The sequence below is a fragment of the Oryx dammah genome, unplaced genomic scaffold, assembly GCF_014754425.2.
Source record: "Oryx dammah isolate SB20612 unplaced genomic scaffold, SCBI_Odam_1.1 HiC_scaffold_13, whole genome shotgun sequence".
Lineage (NCBI taxonomy): Eukaryota > Metazoa > Chordata > Mammalia > Artiodactyla > Bovidae > Oryx > Oryx dammah.
The window spans coordinates 20743216-20761789 of NW_024070197.1; the positions used below are offsets into that span (position 1 = coordinate 20743216).

General features: G+C 56.5%; 1 protein-coding gene across 1 annotated transcript in view; it reads right to left on the minus strand.

Annotated features, from left to right (window-relative positions):
* Nucleotides 1-6997: 6997 nt before the first annotated feature.
* Nucleotides 6998-18574, minus strand: part of CHST8 (carbohydrate sulfotransferase 8) — a 73151-nt gene continuing 61574 nt past the window's right edge. Inside the window, exons 2-3 of the mRNA XM_040253145.1 lie at nt 9128-9165; nt 6998-8563 (exon numbers count right to left, since the gene is read on the minus strand). Of these exons, the coding sequence (XP_040109079.1) occupies nt 7457-8563; nt 9128-9165 (1145 nt within the window). The 3' untranslated portion in view covers nt 6998-7456. The remainder of the gene's footprint in view (nt 8564-9127; nt 9166-18574) is intronic.

Here is an 18574-nt window from a genome sequence, read left to right on the forward strand (position 1 = left end):
ACTCACAGCCCAGGTGACACCACCTAGCCCGCAGTCAGGCTGACCCACACACAGCGGTTCCAGATAATCAGGTAGACACAGACTGTCCCAGGTGACAGGCAGGTGACAGGAATGACGTGATGGAGTTGGGTGCAGACACAGGTGTGGGATGAGGGCGTCCTTGGACCAAGAGGAGGCTGAAGAACGTATGTCTGTGAGACATTGACTTTCTACAAGCTCTGTGCTCCCCGTCGCCCGCTCCCCTCCCCAGCCAGCTACAGTCGGTTCTTGTCATGACAAGAAATCACACCATCTCCAAGGTCACAGACTCCCAATGCCCACCTTACTTCCTCTACAGACACCCCCACCTTTGCCCTGCCGGCAGCCCTTCCTGCCCTTACAGCCTTCTTGTTGAGCCCAGATCCCTTGGGCCACTGCTTCTCTCTCCCTTCCCTTCTTCCACCCCATGTACCCAGCAGGAATCTAGTTCTAACCTTTTTCTGCAGAAGCATGAGAGCACACTGTGGGATACCAGGGCCAGAATGCCAGGGGCTGAATCTTGGAACATCCTCTTCATAGCTGTGTGAGCTTGGGCAAATTACACAACCTCTCTGTGTGTCGTTTCCTCTTCTGTAAAAACTGGGAGGATAAAGGACTGTACCTACCTTTCAGGGTTGTGGTGACCATTACATAAGGTAATATATATGAAATGCTTAGAGCAGTCTCCAGTATAGCAGTAAATCCAGAATTCTTAACATTGCTTCAAGGGCCTAGGAGGGAACGAAGCGGAATCCTGGTGGTTCAGTGATTAAGATTCCATGCTTCCACTGCACGGGACATGGATTCAATCCCTGGTTGAGGAATTAAGATCCAACATGGAAAAAATGATGAGGGCACTCGACAAGCAGAGAAGTGCATGGATTCAGGATACCCTTAGGGCACAGAGAGAATGACCTCCAGGGCCAGTCGGGGATGGAGGCCTGGGGAGGAAAGCTGGGAGAGATGGGAGGTGCCCTGACACAGCCGGCAGGGGTGCGGTCTGAGGTGAGGGCTGGAGGTGCCGGTTTGGGAGTCCACCGGACAGCGGAGTGTTTCTGGCGAGCTGGTCCAGGGAGCATGTAGATCGAGGGGTAACTGTCAAATTCAGAACATGGGATAGCTGGGGACTCAGAAGCGAGCCATTTCTGTGGGTGGGGGGACTGGCAGGCAGACCACAGTGGGTTCAAGAGCAAAAGGCTGGAGGATGCGTGAGGTGGCGGGACAAGTTTTGCAGAGAAGGAGCAGACAGAAATGGGGCCAGGGCTGGAGGGCCTCTTTGGTTTGGGGGCCAAGGCTCCTTCGGTTTTGAACACAGGGCCCTGCTGAAGCCTAATGAGCCAGCAGAGAGAGGGCAATGCCTCTGAGGAGGAGACAAGGGGCTGGGTTCCGAGAAGGACTGGAGGGTGGACCCTGGCAGGGCAGGGGGAGGGGGCAACTGGGCTCAATGCACTTAGAGCATCAATTTGACAGGAGATGTGAGGGCCTATCTGGCCCTCCCTTTCCTTTCACTGCAGTAAGGCACTCTGTCAGTTCTGCACATTTCTGTGTGTGTGTGCGTGTGCGCGCATGTGGGTGTGTGTGCCCATGTAGGCATGTGTGTGCGCACCCATGTGAACACGTGTGTGTGCGTCCACGTGAACACGTGTGTGTGGTGTGGCTGAGGTCACAGAAGGCTCGGGTCACCCTCATGCACAGTGGAGGACGAATGCTTGCAGGCTGTTGGTAGCCCTGGAGGTTTGTGATGGCGAGTGTAGGGAGAGTCCTCTCCTCTTGCAGCTGAAGGGGCAGGCTGCAGGGGTTGGCTGCTTTGGGGTTTGCCAGGGGCAGGAGACAGCAGGAACAATGGCCAAGGTGGGTCAGGGTGTGCCCCCGATCTAAGCTTGCCAAAGAGGGGAGTGAAGCCAGCAGGCCTGAAGGCAGACCCCTGACCCTTCTGTCCGTGTGGACCGGTCTGTGCCCTCCAGGGCTTCCTGAAAGCTTACCGCCCTATTAGACCCATGAGGGGCGCTGGGGATGTTTGGGGTCCTCCGGAGCTGGTGGGTTTGAGACTGACCTCCAAGGTCTGCCTGGAGAGAGAGTTGGGGAAGCAGGGTCCCTGCTGCCCCAAGGCTGGGAGGGGCAGCGGGCGGAAGACCAACACAGTCTCCTCTGTGTCTGGGGCACGCTCCGGACCGCAAGAGCTACCCACAACCGGGGCGTTGCTGCCACCTCGTGGACCAGTTGGGGATGCTCAGGCCGCGGATCGGGAGTGAGGATTTAGTGCCCTCTGGTGGCCTAGTGCTGTCTCTGCCAGAGAAGGCTTGCGCCCTGCCGCGCCCCCTTCCCCGCCCGCTTCTTGAACTGCACTGAGGTCGAGCGGGGCGGGGCGGTGGGCGTGCACAAAAGCGAGGGCGCCCAGTCCTCCGGGTGGGATTCCGGCACCAGGTGCGGTTGCTATGCAGCTCTGGGCGGGACTCCCTGTGCCTCGGTCTTTTCATCTATAAGGTAGAGGCGTGGTCAGAGCGGCCAGGAGGGCTGTATCAAGCAGCGCGTGGGAGTGGCCAGCATCGCACCTGCCCATCAAGAGCGCTTGATTCATGCCGGCACATCCTGGGCCCCACAGTTTGGAATTACTCACTTTGACCTCTGACCCCGGACCTTGTTCTGGGCTTCAGGTGCTCTCAGGAGCAGCCCTCCAGCCTACTCTCTCCCCTCCACTCCTCTTTCGGAGGCCGACCCAGAGATGGGGGAGGGGACCGAGGTTCCCAGGCGGCTCCAGCTCCTGCAGACCCCTGAGCACTGTCTGCTGTCATTTTGCAACTGAATCTCCTGTGCAAAGGGCCCTTCTGCGCAGCGTGAAAAGTCAGGGAGCAGCACCGGCCTCACCGTCAGGCCCACCATCCAGAGGAACCAAAGCTCAGGGCTCGCAGGCCCTCTCCCTCGCCTGGGCCCTGTAGACCCTGGAGGCCACCCTCTCCAGCAAGAGGAGCCAAGGCAGACACATGCCGCCAGCCTCATCCAGGGTCATTGTATCCACCAGCATGGGGGCCCAGAGATGGGGCAGGATGATTTCAGCCCTGCTCAGCCCCAGACCGTCCACCCCCAGGTCCTGGAGACCACCCTGGTCCACTCCTGGGGCCCTGTGCTTAGTGCTTAGTTGCTCAGTTGTATCCGACTCTTTGCGACCCCAGGGACTATAGCCCACTAGGCACCTCTGTCCATGGGGATTCTCCAGGCAAGCATATTGGAGTGGGTTGCCATGCCCTCCTCCAGGGGATCTTCCCAACCCAGGGATTGAACCCAGGTCTGCTGCATTGCAGGCTGATTCTTTACCAGTTGAGCTACCAGGGGTCCTGGGGCCATGGATCAACACTAATGATCCGGGCCCAGCTCTGGTCCCCCAGCATTGGGTGAGGTGGGGGACATACTAGGAGGAAATTCCCTTGGTTAGCCATGGGTGCTCCCCAGAGAGGAGAGGGCTGAAAAGATGGTGGGAGAGAGAGGAGACCACCTCCTGCCCTCAGGTCTCTCCTGGGGCTCCCGTCCCCCACCGAGGGGATTCAACCCGAGGATGAAATTGACAAACAAGCCCTGCCTGGAAGGGGAGAGGATGCTGGACAACTGTCCCTCCATCCACTGCCTGCCCATCACTGTCTGGACGGCCAGGGCCCATGGTGACAGCAGACAGGAGGGTTTTGTCATGTCTTGGAGCCAGAGGTGCCACCTGGCTTGACTTGGCATCTCATCTCCCCAGAGACTGTGGGGCTCACAGGCCTCATGGGGACCCTAGGTTTGTGGGACAGCTATTCTCTTTAACCGGCTTCCCAGGTGGACTAGTGGTAAAGAACCAGCTTGCCAGTGCAGGAGATAGAAGAGATGTGGGTTCAATCCCTGGGTCAGGAAGATTTCCTGGAGGAGGGCACGACAACCCACTCCAGTATTCTCTCTTGCCTGGAGATTCCCACAGACAGAGGAGACTGGTGGGCTACAGTCCATGGAGTTGCAAACAGTCAGACATGATGGAAATGACTTAGTATGCATGCATTCTCTTTAATACTCAGAGAAACAGGCTCACATCTGGGGAGGTCTTAGCCACTGTCAGGAAAAAGGCCTGGTGGGACTTCACTGTGGGTTGCCCCCCAAAAGGGCCCATTTGGAGGACCAAGCCTGCAAAGGTCACTGGGGGTTCAGTGGTTACTTTTTCTAACTTGATGGACCTGCATGACCCCTGGGGGGAGCCCGTAGCCCCTTCTTGGGTCCCTGACCCAAACGGCCCCCTTCAGACTATACCCCACAAAGTGGTGAACAAAGGAGGACTGTCCACAGTACCCCCAACCCCTCAACGCATATACAGGCTCACACACATGTACACATACTCTCACCCCAGACACAGATGCCCATAAGACAGACCCCTGCCACACCACTCACAAATATACACATACACAGACTCGCATGCTACCCTCCTCCCCCAGAAACACGCACCCACTTTCCTATGTCAACAGTTAAGTCCACTGTCTCCAAGCCCTAGAGCTAGATGAGGCTGGGCTTGGGGGCTGGAGCTGGGTCCAGGACCACCTCAGTGGATCCAGGGTGAGGTCTCAGGGCTAGGCTTCTGGAGCTTGTGCTGGGGGCCCTCGAACGGTGATCGCCTGGACTGCGTCCCCTGCCATCTGGCACCAGAAGGAAAGACCCTTTCTGATGGATGTTTTGTGAGTGCACGCATGCTCAGTCCCTTCAGTCGTGTCCGACTCTTCAGTCATGTGCACGGACTGTAGCCCACCAGGCTCCTCTGTCCACGGGGATTCTCCAGGCAAGAACACTGGAGTGGCCTTCCACGCCCTCCTCCGGGGGATTTCCTCCACCCAGGGATGGAGCCCCAGTCTCCTGAGTCTCCTGCGTTGGCAGGCAGGTTCTTTACCGCTAGCACACCTGGGAAGCCTGTGTTGTGTGTGTACATCTGCCCAACCCAGGCCTGGTTGTCTCTGTGAGATGACACAAGGTATCTTTTCCTACTTTCCAACACACACACACACACACACACACACACACACAACACCATGGAAGGATGGTCCCTGGGGCAATCCTGATCATCTCCAAGCAGCAGCACTGGGTGAAGGCACCCTGCAGGCCCCAGGCTGGCTTCTGGTTCTCTGTTGAGCAGACTAGTGATATTGCCATGTGCGGACGTACTAAGTCGCTTCAGTCGTGTCTGACTCTGTGAGACGCTATGGACTACAGCCTGACAGGCTCCTCTGTCCATGGGAATCTCCAGGCAAGAATACTAGAGACACATTTGTCAAATGTGTCCTCGACCAGAGACACTGTTTCTACACGATGAATTCTGCCTCACTTTGTGGGCGCCGCAGCCCAGAAGAGGCACTTTCTGGGTCATGGTGAGCCAGGCTCTCCCTGCCTCTTCTCACATTGACCTGGCCCTGGCCTGCGTGTGGGTCAGCCTCTCAGCCTCTTCCTGCCTTCCACACCTTCAAGTCTCTTGGGCCCTGACCCCGGCCTCCTCCCTGCCCCTGTGAATTCCTTCTGTTCTATGGCCCAGGTCGCTGTCAGCTGCAACTCAAGGAGAGGTCTTGCCCTACTCAGCATTCTTGGATGCCTTTGGCCTGGAGCAAGCAGGGGGCAGCCTCAACTCCCTTGTTCTACTACTCTTAAACTTTCTAGAGCCCCAAAAGAAAGATGGAGTAACCCATGCCAGCACGAGCCTGGCTGGGATCCAGTAGCTTGTTTCACCCTGAGGACCAGCAGCATCCTGTCAGGGTCTGGGAGATTCCCCCTTAGCACATGGGAACAGACAGAGAGCAATCTCCTGGGAGGGACCCGCAGATGGGCCACAGAAAGACCCGGGAGGACCTGCGGCAGACTGCTGGGGGACAGGCTGACAGAAGGATGAGACCCAAAGTGTCTGACAGACAGACAGGGCCCTAGAAACAGCCAGGCTGCACTTCCCATTAAAACAAGACCCCCCAAACTGCCACGGTCATGCCCACACTCAGAGCTCCAACACTTTCTCTGAGACCTTTCAATAGTCACCCTGGCTTTGGACAATTTCAGAACCATTTCTGCAGGTGACCGTGTAAGCTTTTGGAGGAGGTGGTTCCTCTACAGCTTCTCCCCTCCCTCCGTCAGTGCTGGTTCAAATAGGAGCGGGCAACCCTGGCGGCTTTGAGGTGGTTCTGTCGGATGAATGAAGTCAGGGATCAAGGCCAGTGTTACGGGGTCTGCAGATGACATCAATGGGCCGGAGCCCTGCTTATCCCGAGGTTCAGAAAGCCAGAGACAGGACTTCCCTGGTGGACCAGTGGTTGACAATCAGCCTGCCAATGCAGGGAACACGGATTCGATCCCTGGTCTAGGAAGATTCCAAGTGCCTCAGGGTAGTTAAGCCCGTGCACCATGACTTCTGAACCTGGGTCCTCTAGAGCCCGAGCTCTGCAATGAGAGCCACTGCAATGAATAACCCTCTTACTGCAACTAGAGAAAGCTTGTGCGCAGTAACAAAGACCCAGCACAGCCAATAAAACAAAATAGAAAAGAAAGCCGGGGTGGCATCATTCTCACCTGGAAATGCCACATCCCCTGAGACCCACGTGCAGTGTAGCACTGGCGGCAGGGGCAACCCCAAAGGACAGTTGGTCTAGAGAGCTTGTCAGTGCTCTGGCAGTCCCCAGAAGGCCCCCCCAAAGTGCACTGATAGAAGGGCCTCCACGGGGACAGGTCTGTCTTCTTTCAGGATGAAGTGTGCCGGTACCGAGATCTCAGCACCTCGTTGGTGGCGTCCTGGCCTTGGGAGCCTGGGTGGAGACGCGACTGCGGGCCCTGAACCGGCACTGCTGGGGCCGCTGCGTCTTCTGCGCAGGCCCTGGGCGGGGCCTGCAGGCGCCCGGCTCCCACCATCCTCCCAAGGGGGAAAGAGCCCCAGAGAGCCCCGGGGAAGGGTCCCTGTGCTCCCGCACCAACGCACAAAGTATAGACACCCCTGCTCTGGAAACCATGTGCTTTATTTCAAACCTCATTCCAAGGGAAACTCCCCCCTGGGTCGTAGAAAAGCTGCAAACCGTGCGGTTTGGTTCAAGGCAATGCTAAGGGAAATCCCTTACTGCTGGGGCCCTCGTCCGCTGGGCCTCAGACTTCCCTGGCCATCCCGACTCTTCACGGAGCTGGGTGTGGGCAGCCGGGACTCTGGAGTGAGTGTCCAGCTCACCGCCCGCCCCACCAGTCCCCAGCATCTTCCTTATTTGAGGAGTATGGGAGGGGGTTATGGGACAAGGGCCAGGGTCTGGTCCAAGGCCTGGGCCTCTGTCCCCCCCACGCCGAAGGGCCTGCGCCACCCTCAGAGCCTCCTCAGAGCCCTGTTGCTCTGGGTACATCTCAGCTCCCAGGTGAGGACCCAAGGGGGAGTGGGATGCCCCTGCGGACCGGTGAGTGGTGGGGCTGGCCCCGCCCCTCAGTACAGGTCTGCAAAGGGCTTGGAGTAGTTGAACATCAGGTAGTCCATGTAGTAGAAGTCGTAGGTGCGCTGCCGCTGCAGGTTAGAGAGCTGGGCGAAGTACTGGTGGGTGATGCGGGCTGTCGTCCGCGCCTCCTCCGAGTGCCGGTCCTTGAACCGGGGGAAGGTTAGGTTCCGCGGCGCGTGGATGAGGCTCAGGAAGAAGTTGGCATCGTCCTCCATGCTCTCAAACTTGCCCACAAAGTCATAATCGATGAGGCAGGGGCTGCAGAGCCGGCTGACATGGTCCCAGTGGATGTCCATGCCCACCGGCCGGTGCACGTCCAGCAGGTACTGCACGAACTCGGGGAACCGCACGCCGGAGCCCGTCCGCAGGGCCTCCCGAGAGGCGTTGGCCCGGTACCGGGCCAGGATGGCCTTGCCGAAGACGGGGTGGTAGTAGCTATTGGGGTGCTCGAACTTGTCGCGGAAGGCGGAGACCAGCCTCTCGAAGGGCTCGCGCACGAAGAGCATCTTGGTGTAGGTGCTGAGGCGGTGGAGGATGCCCTGGCGGTCGAAGGTGTCCAGCCGCTTGAGGGCGCTGCCGTAGTGCACGGCGTCGTGCTGGATGTCGGCGGTGGACGAGGCCAGCCCGGCCAGCACCATGAGCACGCGCTTCCAGTTGGAGCAGCCTGCCTTGGGCACCTCGCAGTACAGCACGCGGTGGCGGTCCTCCACGAAGATGCGGGACACGTGGCGGGGCGTGACCGCCCTGCGGCTGCTGCTCGCGCGGTACTTGGCGCACGCCTCCCGCATCACCCGCTTGCGCTCCCGCTGGGTCTCGCGCAGGCTGGCCCAGCGGCCGTCCAGGGCCCCGGGGGCCGGCCGGACCAACGTGCCGGCCGAGCTGTTGGCGGGGAGGGCCGCCGCGGCCGGCATTTTCTTGATGAGCAGCCTTCGGCGGCGCTGCCGGAGTCGCAGACGGGCCCCCACGTTTAGCTGAGCTTGAGGGTCCTGGGACATCCGCAGGCTCAGCCCCCGCGGGGCGCGGCTGGACAAGTCTCGGGTGACCCTCTCCGTGGCTGCCTTAAAAGGACCATCCTGGGAACTGCCTGGTGGGAGGTCCTGGGGCAAGAAGAGAGGTGGTTAGCAGCGTGGACAGATCGGCTGGGCACTAAGGCGCCCACGGGACCAGGCACTCGCCAGGCCGGGGTCCCTGCCTCCTCTGTGGACTGAGGTTTTTCTCAAATGAGGGCGAAGGGGACAGCCTGGCCCTGCAGGATGCGACCCTTTGGTCTGAGCTCGCATACAGTCCCCAGAGCCCCGTCTCCCCTCGAGGGCCGTGGTGTGTGTGTGTTGGGGGTGGGGGGCAAGTGTTATTTTGGCCACGAGATGGCGCAGGTCTCCCAGGAACAACCTCCTGGCGAGGAGGCGAAGGGGGAGCTGGTGGCCTGAAGGAACCAGGCTCAGATTTAACGCTTCTATTAGCACAGGCAGGAGCCGCCATCCACGGGAAAGGGAAATTCATGGGTCCAAGGTCCCCGGCTTTGTTCCTAAGGCTCCTGGGAAAGGCAGGACACATTTTTCTTTCCAAGAATGGATTTAATGTGAGCTCTGAATTTCTTCCCTGGCCTCCCCAACCTTCCCCAAGCCGCCCATGCTGAGATTTATCAAACTCTCAGAACTCACGTTGTGCGGCTGCTGTGGCCTGATGCTGAACTTTATTCCTAAAAAGCAAACAGAGAGGATAGTATTGGCAGTGGAAGTACCACGTGCTCTCCTGTAAGCAATGGAACCTGCCTGTAGGTTCCTGACTGTGGGTGCCTGGGCTGGAGGGCCCTTGGTGTGAGCTCGGTGAAAAAACAGTTCAGGGGGCCAGGAGGAGAGGCAAGGCATGGTCCAAGTGCCCCTCCACTTCCCTGAGCCACGTGGAGAGTGGAGGTGCAGCAAAGACTTGGTCCCACTGGCTCCCACCTGATGTTAACTTCTGAGCATCCTACATCCTAGTGTGACCTGGAGAGTCCAGAAGGTGCCCCGCCCTCATACCTGCTCAATGGAGCAGCTGAGAACCTCACAGGCTGCCCCCACCTCACACTGTCATTAAGACACATGGAGGGGCGCTTCAGGAAGATCTCTCCATCTTCTCTCTATGCCCTGGCTCCGTGAATATGGCACACTTGTGTCTGTACTTGGCACACAGGTCTGGGAGTGGACTCATTCCTCTTGGACTAGGGCCTCCCCACTGGCTCTGGAAAGTTCCTTCACCTCAGCATCTGCTTTGCAATTTGGGCCCCTAGCTGGTCCTGGAGCTCTAGGGTGAGCTGATCTCATTCTGCCCACCCTGGTTTCCTCCAAAGGGCTGAGGAGAGCCCCAAATAGTGACTGATCACCCGGCAAGCCCTTACTGGGGACTAGGGAGAGATGGAGAGAGATCAGTGCGTCACTAGCCACACCTTGGATCATCCCCTCTGCCCCCACCAAGGAGGTGCTTTGTCGGCACTGGCGCTGGGGTCACTCAGGACAAGTAAGGTTTGGAGAGGCAAATCTTTGGCCAAGAAGAGAGGATTTGGCCCATCTGAAGGTAGGTCCTGTGAGGATGAGAGGATTTCCTTCAAGGAGGCGGTGCTATTTAGAAGTCTTGGCCTCCTTCCCATCCCTACCGGGCCATGGAAGCATTGGGCTCTTCCCGCCTCCGTGCCATGTGAATGGACATGGCTTCTCTGAGGGTTTCCCACAAGCCACAGTCACAATCAGAACCAACGATCCTTTAAACAAGCAGAGAGCTCCAGCTCCCAGCTGGCACAGTGGGCACTGCATAAACCATACCTGGTTGAGTTCTGGCTGCTGCTTGGGGGTGGGGTGGGGGTTGTTCTGCAGACACTTCCCCTGCTGTGTCTGTGTACTCTGCAGAGGTCCAGTGTCTGGAGCCCAGCTGGCCAGGGGATACCCAGGCTCTCTGTCCCTGACCCAGGGACTCTGCCGATTCCTTGTGAGGTCCAGTTTTACAGGTTCAGCCCCTGCTATGACCCTGGCCTTACACTGCTCAGTCTGAGGATGTGCCCACAATTCTTCATTCATCAGCAAGTGAGGGTGGGAGGATGTGAGGTCACCTCTGGGTTGGGAAACCTAAATTCCCTGAGCCTGCCAGGACCTTTCCCAAGACCCCAAAGAGGTGCAAGTGAAGGCATAGCTTGTCACACTGCATCTTTTCTTCTGCCGCAGTGTTCTTCTATGACCTCTTTGTCCAGGGACTGGCCCTTCCCTGGGCAAAGGGCAGAGTGTCCACACCTTTCTGGGCATCCCCCAGCTTATAAGCATTATGTGTGCGTGTGTGCAGGGGTCAGCTCTGGAACAGGCCTTCCTGACTCTTGCATGGAGAGGGGCAAGCTCCATGTAGAACTGACTGCACCCCTCAGGAGGGTGGGATGTGAGCAGTGGGTGCTTGACCTTGAGGCAGAAGCCTCTAGAATTAAGCCCCTCACCAGGATCCCCCAGTCAGCCCACAGCCTCCTTCCCTTGGCTAGCCACCTCCCACCCCCGCTGCACTCTCTCGTCTCTTCATGTGGCCTGTCCCCAGCATGAGCTTCCTAAGCTCATTTCCAGCTGATACCTGCGGGTTTCCTCCTGCAGCCGATGATCACAGATCCCTCCACCAGAAGGGCTCCTCTGCACACTCAGTTTTCCTCCACATTGCCGGGTTTCCTTAATTATTTTCTTCTGGTGACGGCAGCTGGCTCTGTTAAATCACCTCTCCTCAGAGTCTCAGATACGGGAATTTACTCTGCTTGTCAATCCTGTCAGCTTGTCAAGGTGCAATGGTGCTTATTTATATTCCTTTTCTGGAGCAAATGAGTCATGCCAGATTTGGCTGAGAGTGGGGCTGAGGGGCCACTTACAGAAGGCATCTTGCCAGCAGGCAAAGTGAGACAAGGATGTGCTTACAGAGGTCACACTACAGCCGTGACCTCCCACTGGCACCATTCCCTCAGCCTGGAGGGTGGTGGACTGTGAGGCCTGACCCATTTTTATCTGTGCAGACTTCACAAGAGGGCCCTGAGCCTAAAGGCTTTCCAAGGCTGGTCAGGCCAGAGTTCTGAGCGCAGACCGGCGATAAAGTCCTTCCTGACAGAGCCCAGGGCTGCGTGAGTCTCCTGACCTCTTGGGCACTTCTCCCCAACAAAGCCAACCTGGCCGCAATTGCCCCCTTTGAAAAAAAGGATTACCTTGTGGAAAACCCAATAACAGATTTTATATGGAGCTTGAGTTTGCCACAAGCTGAATGGTCATGACCCTTAAACTTATGGCAGCTTGTTTGCAAAGACTGTGAGCCCATCCCATTTGGCCACTTTGGAATAAAGAAACTTAACAATGGAGTGTAACAGAAATGGCCCCATTGGCCACAGGCTAAGTGTCCCTACTTTTTCCATCAAGGAAGTAGCTCTATATCCACTGCTCAGATAAAGGTTGAAACAAAGACCACCTGCAGCTCTAAGATGTGACAGCTAGGAGATGTCTTGGGCATCTGAGAATTGGGTGGGTGGGTGGGCAGTCTGTGCATTCCCCAGAGGACTGAATTTCAGGACCCTGGACAGCTCTGGGGAGCCAGGCAGGGGCGTGCCTCTACTGCACAACCAGGAAAGTACTGCCACCAGGGGCCCTGGAACCCATGCCATGGGGAACCTGGAGGGGACTTGGCCTCACTATAAGACCACCTGCCAAGCCCCCAGAAGGTGTACAACATAGATAAAAGCCACAGCCCCGCCCTCTCTTCCATCCAATGTCACCATGCTGCCTCTCATCTCCTGTCCCCGACGCTCACTCTGTGACAGGAACCCCCAGGGCCAGTCGTGTATGCACTCTCCTTTCAGTGTCTGATCTCCTGTCCTCTACCTTCAGCATAATATTAACAACCTTTAAGGGAGCCCTCTCCCCCCATACAGTAAGAAATAAACCACCACTTTCTCTCTCTGGACAGAGGACATTCGCAGAGCGGTTGAAACACATGCAGTACGATAAGAGTGAGCATCGGTGAGAATAAACAAGGCGTGAGTTATTGAGGCTGCCAACTGTGCTCCACACTGTGAGCTCTTCATTGGCTGAAGGTTTTCTTCTGAGCGTCTGGCTGAAAAAGCTCTCTGGTTACCTGCCAAGGCGAGGCAGAGGCTGATGTGAGAGTGTGTGAGGCCAGTTTCCTATAATTAGGCCAGGCAGCCTGGACCTGAGGCAGAGCTGGGGAGGGGAGGTTTCAAGCATGTGGGCTGTTGGGGGGAGGGTCCTTTGCCCACCACTCCTCTCTGAATCACAAGAGGGAGACCTGCTGGGTTGCATTCAGAAACCTCAATCCTGGATGCCCAGGACCCACTGGGGGTAGGGGTTGGAAACCAGTCTTTCAGTCAGGTTGTGTAGAGAGGCAACACTGATGAGGGTCCAAAAAGGACCCAAGTACTTAGAAAGGGCTGCCTCATGAGCCCCTGACCCCTTAGCCCCAAGTGGGTCATTTAAGGAGAGTGATTGCTATTCTGGCTGCTCAAATTCTAGCCCTGGGCCCTGATGGGCAGTGGGGAGAGGGTCCTGCCACTCTAAACACTGGAACCTTGGGGAAAGCATGGCCATCCCAAAGGAGTCAGACCCACAAAGTGGGGCAGAGATGGGAGAGAACTGGAGAGGCCACACAGTATGAGTGGAAGTTCAAAGACCCTGACCTGTCAGGAGCTTCAGACTCATGGTCCTTGGATTCCCCAGAGGTTTCTGCACTGAGCCGGGGTTCCTTGGCTCCTTTTCCACAGCCTGGCTCTTCTAGTGGCTGAGCCTGCGTGGTGGGCATCCCCATGCCCACACATCCACTTATGCTGCCCATCTGGCAGGGAACTTTAGGGGTTTCAGGCTGGAGGGAGCCAGAAGGGACATTGAAGGCAAACCCCCCACTGCAGCCTGGTTCCCTCAGGTGCGAGAGTCAGCCTCCAGGTATCGGTCCCACCCCAGGTTCCCTGTCAGTTGCCTCTGGGGCATGAGTGTTTCCACATCCCAGTTAGAAAGAACGAGACACCTACCATGTGTGCAGGAGAAAGGCCTCCCTGCTCTGGGGCAGCTGCACAGCTGGCCAGTGTGCAGGACCTCACACAAGCGGTGATGAGCTACAGGGTGTGAAACTGGGATGCTGGCAGGAAAGAAAAAAACACAACCAGGGCACATGTACTGCCTTCCCACTGGGGTCAGAGAAGAAGCCCCGAGGGAGCTGCCAGGCTCTACTCCACAGGAAATCTGAAAGGTTTCTGAATCAGGGTTCTTCGGAGAAACAACCAATAGGATATATATATATATATATATAATTTGTATATCATATAGCAGGAGGATTATGTTAAGGAATTGGCTCTTGTAATTGTGGGGGCTGGGTAAAATCTGCAGGGCAGACCAACAGGCTAGAGATCCAGGGAAGAGCTGATGGTGCAGCTCAGGACTGAGGGCCGTCTGGAGGCAGAATTCCTGCCTTCTTTCCTCCTATGGCCTTCAACAGATTAGATGAGGCCCACCCACATATGTAGGGTAATCTGCTTTACTGGAAGTCTATTTTTCTTTTTAATTAATGAGAAGGATTGGGGGTGCTGTGCTTGGTCTCTGTCGCTGCACTCAGGCTTCCTCTAGCTGTGGTGAGCCAGGGCTACTCCTTGTACAGGCTTCTCATTGCACTGGCTTCTCTTGTTCCAGCATGAGCTGTAGGTGCCTGGGCTTCAGTATTTGCAGCAAACAGGCTCAGCAGTCACTGCACGCAGGCCCCAGAGCACACAGACTTCAGTAATTGCAGGCTGTGGGCTCAGTAGTTACAGTGCAGGCATTAGTCACTCCATGGCATGTGGGATCTTCCCAGACCAGGGATCAAATCTGTATCCCCTGCATTGGCAAGCAGACTGCTAACCACTGACCACTAGGGAAGTCCACTCGAAGTCCATTGATCTAAAGGTAGTCACGTCTAAAAAATTCCCTCCCAGTAACACCTAGACTGGTGCCTGACCAACTCTCTGGGCACCATAGCCTAGTCAAGTTGACATATAAACTTGACCCTCACAAGAGGTATATTAATTTCCTGCTGCTGCTGCCGCTAAGTCGCTTCAGTCATGTCCGACTCTGTGCGACCCCACAGACGGAAGCCCACCAGGCTTCCCCGTCCCTGGGGTTCTCCAGGCAGGGCTGCTCTAACAGAGTATCACAAGGCTAGCTGGTTTAAAAATAACAAAAAGTTATTCTCTCACAGTTCTGGAGGCCAGATGTCTGAAATGAAGGTGTCAGCAGGGCCCTGCTTCCTCTGAATGCTCAAGGGGAGCCTCCTTCCTTGCCTTGTCTAGCTATCTGGCTGTCCCAGATGTTCCTTGGCTGTGGCAATTTACATCCAATCTCTGCCTCCATCTTTTTAAGTCTTTATTGAATTTGTTACAATATTGCTTCTATGTTGTGGTCTTTTGGTCAGGAGGCATGTTGGATCTTATCTCCCCAACCAGGGATTGAACTCACATCCTCTGCATTGGAAGGCAAAGTCTTGACCATGGTGCCACCAGGGAAGTCCTCCCGTCTCCATCTTCACATGATTATTTTATGTACCTGTCTACTTGTCTCTTCTCCCTTGGCCATTCTGAATTTTTTCGTTGTTTAGTCATCGTGTCCGACTCTGCGAGTCCTCCCTGTCCCTCACCATCTCCCAGAGTTTGCCCAAGTTCGTGTCCATTGAATCAGTGATGCCATCCAACCATCTCATCCTCCGTCGTCCCCTGCTCCTCCTGCCTTCAATCTTTCCCAGCATCAGGGTCTTTTCCAACAAGTCAGCTGTTCACACCAGGTGGCCCTGGACATTCTGAATTAGGGCCCACCCTAATGACTTCATCTTGATGACATCAGCAAAGACCCTATATATATTATGGTCACCTTCGCAGGTACTAGAGTTTGAGACTTCAACCTATTTGGTGGGAAGTGGGGCACAATTCAAACTCATAATGGGGGAGAGGGGAGTGAGTTCAGGGGGCTTTAAGAGCACTGGCTGGAACAGCCTAGAGGAGGTGAGGAAACACTTTCACTGCAGGATTGGGTGGCCCCATCAGTGACAAAAGATTGTGTTAGTTCTCTGTGTTCTTGGGACAAGGACTGTGTCAAAGTCTGGCACGAGGCCTGGCACACAGCAGGAGCTCAATAAATGCTTGTGGAAAAGCTGATGTTGCCTGAACTGAGAGCTGGCCCTGGAGTGGGGGATGGGTGTTGGGCTTCTCCAGGGTTCTGGCTGGAGTCCACCAACCCCCAGCTGGGCTTCTCCAGCTCAGCCTGGCAGCCTGGGGAGGGTCTGTCCACCCACCCAGGCTTTGCGGGATTTGGGGGTCTGGGTATACTCAGCTGGCTGCCTCCCATTGCCACTTGGGGGGCCCCTGGCTGGGCCTGCCTCTGGGCCCCCATGGTGGCCATTCCTCCTCTGACTCTTCCTACCAGCTCAGGCTCTGCCCTTTGGAGGGGCAAGCCCTCCCAAACCCCCTCTGGCCTCTGCCTGCCTACTTGTGAGCTGCTCTGTTCCTCTGGGCTGGTTGTTAATATATGCAGATTTGATGCAAAACGGAAGTTTAAACACTCTCAGCAATTAGAGGGCAGCTTGGATCAGGGCACAGAATTCAAATGGAAGAAGCCTCACCAAAGGGCCTTAAATTCTCACTTGTGTTCACTGGGACATTCAACCCATTAGATTCTCTGCTAGGGCCTCAGAGCACAGCCCTGCCACCTCTTCTGCCCCCATGGCCCAGGGCACGAAAATGGGGCTCCAGGAGAGAGGGGGGCCCCAGACAAAGGTGCCGGTTGCTGCTGGACCCCAAAGATGGATGGCTCTGGGGTCAGAACCTGGACCTTGGGGAAAGGCAGGGGTCAGGCCAAACGTGCTCCCAGGCAGGACAGTGGGTGGCCCTGAAGGGCCCTGTCCTCTGGCCTCAGCCTCTGGGTGGGGGAGCTTCTTCAAGTTGTTCTGAGACACCCAAACTCACAGTGGGATCCCACAGTGACCCCTGACCCTTGGCCCAGACTTGAGCAAGGGTTTCCTCTCCCTTAACTGAGAGACTGCACCCCGAGTCACAGCTTTTAACAAAGGGTCAGTATATTGGGCTTCCCTTGTGGCTCAGCTGGTAAAGAATCCGCCTGCAATGCGGGAGACCTGGGTTCGATCCCTGGGTTGAGAAGTTCCCCTGGAGAACTTCAGGGGATGTTCTGGCCTGAAGAATCCCATGGACTACAGTCCAAGGGGTTGCAAGAGTTGGACATGATTGAGTGACTTTCACTTTCAGTATATTTAAAGGGCTTCCCAGGTGGCTCAGTGGTAAAGAAACCTCCTGCCAATGCAGGAGACATCGATTTGATCCCTGGAGGAGGAAATGGCAACCCACTCCAGTATTCTTGCCTGGAAAACCCCATGGACAGAGGAGCCTTGCAGGCTGCACTCCATAGGGTCGCAGAGTCAGACATGACTGACCACGAACACACGAGGCAGTATATGTAAAAAGAGGAAAAAAAATGAGAACACTGCTTTGTGACCTTAACCTCCCTGAGCTTTAGTGTCCTCATCTGGAAAAGGGGATGAAAATACCCATCTTGTGGGTCTGCAAATGTGTAAATGAAGTGATGCATGGTGCTGGGCACAGAGAGAGCTCAGAGGATGGAGGCCCCCGGCTCGTGATGTCCCATCACCTGGGCACCTTTGCAGCACCTGGGTTTCCCCGATCCCAGCTCCTGCACCAGCGCAGGGACTCTGGGACCTGCCTGCGGGGGAGGGAAGCGGAAATCTATCCGTCCTGGGCAGACGGGCACCTGACGGCTCTGACTGCTCCTTGTTTTGTTTAGTGATTCCATCCCCTCGCCTCTGTGATTAGGACCCACGATTCAACTGAGTAGTTCCCTGTCAGCTCAGCCTTGGCTGTGAATTCCCTTGGAGCTTCCTGTCAGTCAACCAGCCAGGCAGTTAGCTGGTCTGCAAGGCCCCCTGCTGTGCTGCCGCCCACCACCCGGCTGGGGGAGGGGTGTCCCTGAGCATCCTCTGTGTACCCGCCTGCTGTCGGGGGAGGGTCCTCAGCTCCCACTTTGAGGCTCTCCTCTGTCCGAGCCTGGGGTGACTCCATCGTGTCTGGGGGGGGGTGGCCCCCGTGCACACGCCATGCACATGCCATGCACACGCAGCTGCTCCGCCGTGTGTGCACGTCGCATGGAGCGGGACTTGGTGGGTCTTGTGCTGTGTTCCACCGCGAGGGCACCTGTGTGCTTCCTGCTGTGTGCTGTGGCCTGCGCTGGGCGGGGAGGGTGTGTTCACATCCAGGCACAGTTTCTGAGAGCATGTGGCACACACTTTAAGCAAGTCCCACTTTTTTCTTCCTTTTACGTATTCAACACCCATGGGCCTGGAAGGATAAGCAGGGGTGAGTGAATGCTGCTGCAGACGAGAAAGAACCCAGCTCACGACACTCGCCAGCACAGCCACAGCAGCCCCTGGCGGCCCCATCCCGCCTCCCGTGCAGTATGAGACCTGAAGCACGGCGTGTGCCAGGCAGTGTCTTAGGCACCGGTGACAGCGTCTTGGCCATGAACAAGACAGTCGTGGCCCTGCCCCATGGAGTTTTCAGTCTAGTGAGAAGGTGAGGCACTGAACAGCTGCCTTCCATGTGTGATGGGGCACTTTAGGATGTGGTAGGCAGAATGTGGTGGGGGATGCCAGCAACCCCAGGGCACCAGGTGAGGTCTCCCTCAGGTAGTGACAATTAATTGGCACGTGGGCTTCTTCAATTGTCCCGTGGATAAAGAATCTACCTGCAGTAGAGGGAGACACAGGGGATGCGGGTTCGATTCCTGGGTCGGGAAGATCCCCTGAAGTAGGAAATGGCAACCCACTCCAGTATTCTTTCCTGGAGAATTCCATGGACAGAGAAGCCTGGTGGGCTACAGTCCTCGGGGTCACAAACAGTCAGATGTGACTGAGTAACTAAGTCCAAACGTGGGTAACGAGGGCATTGCTGGCAGACTTTGGTGGCCTTGCACCGTGACATCAGGGTTCATGGAAGGGTGTCAAGAAATGGCTGGACCAAGGCTGCAGAGGCCTTATGGTTCTGGCAAAGGCAGAAGGTCCTTCGTTTC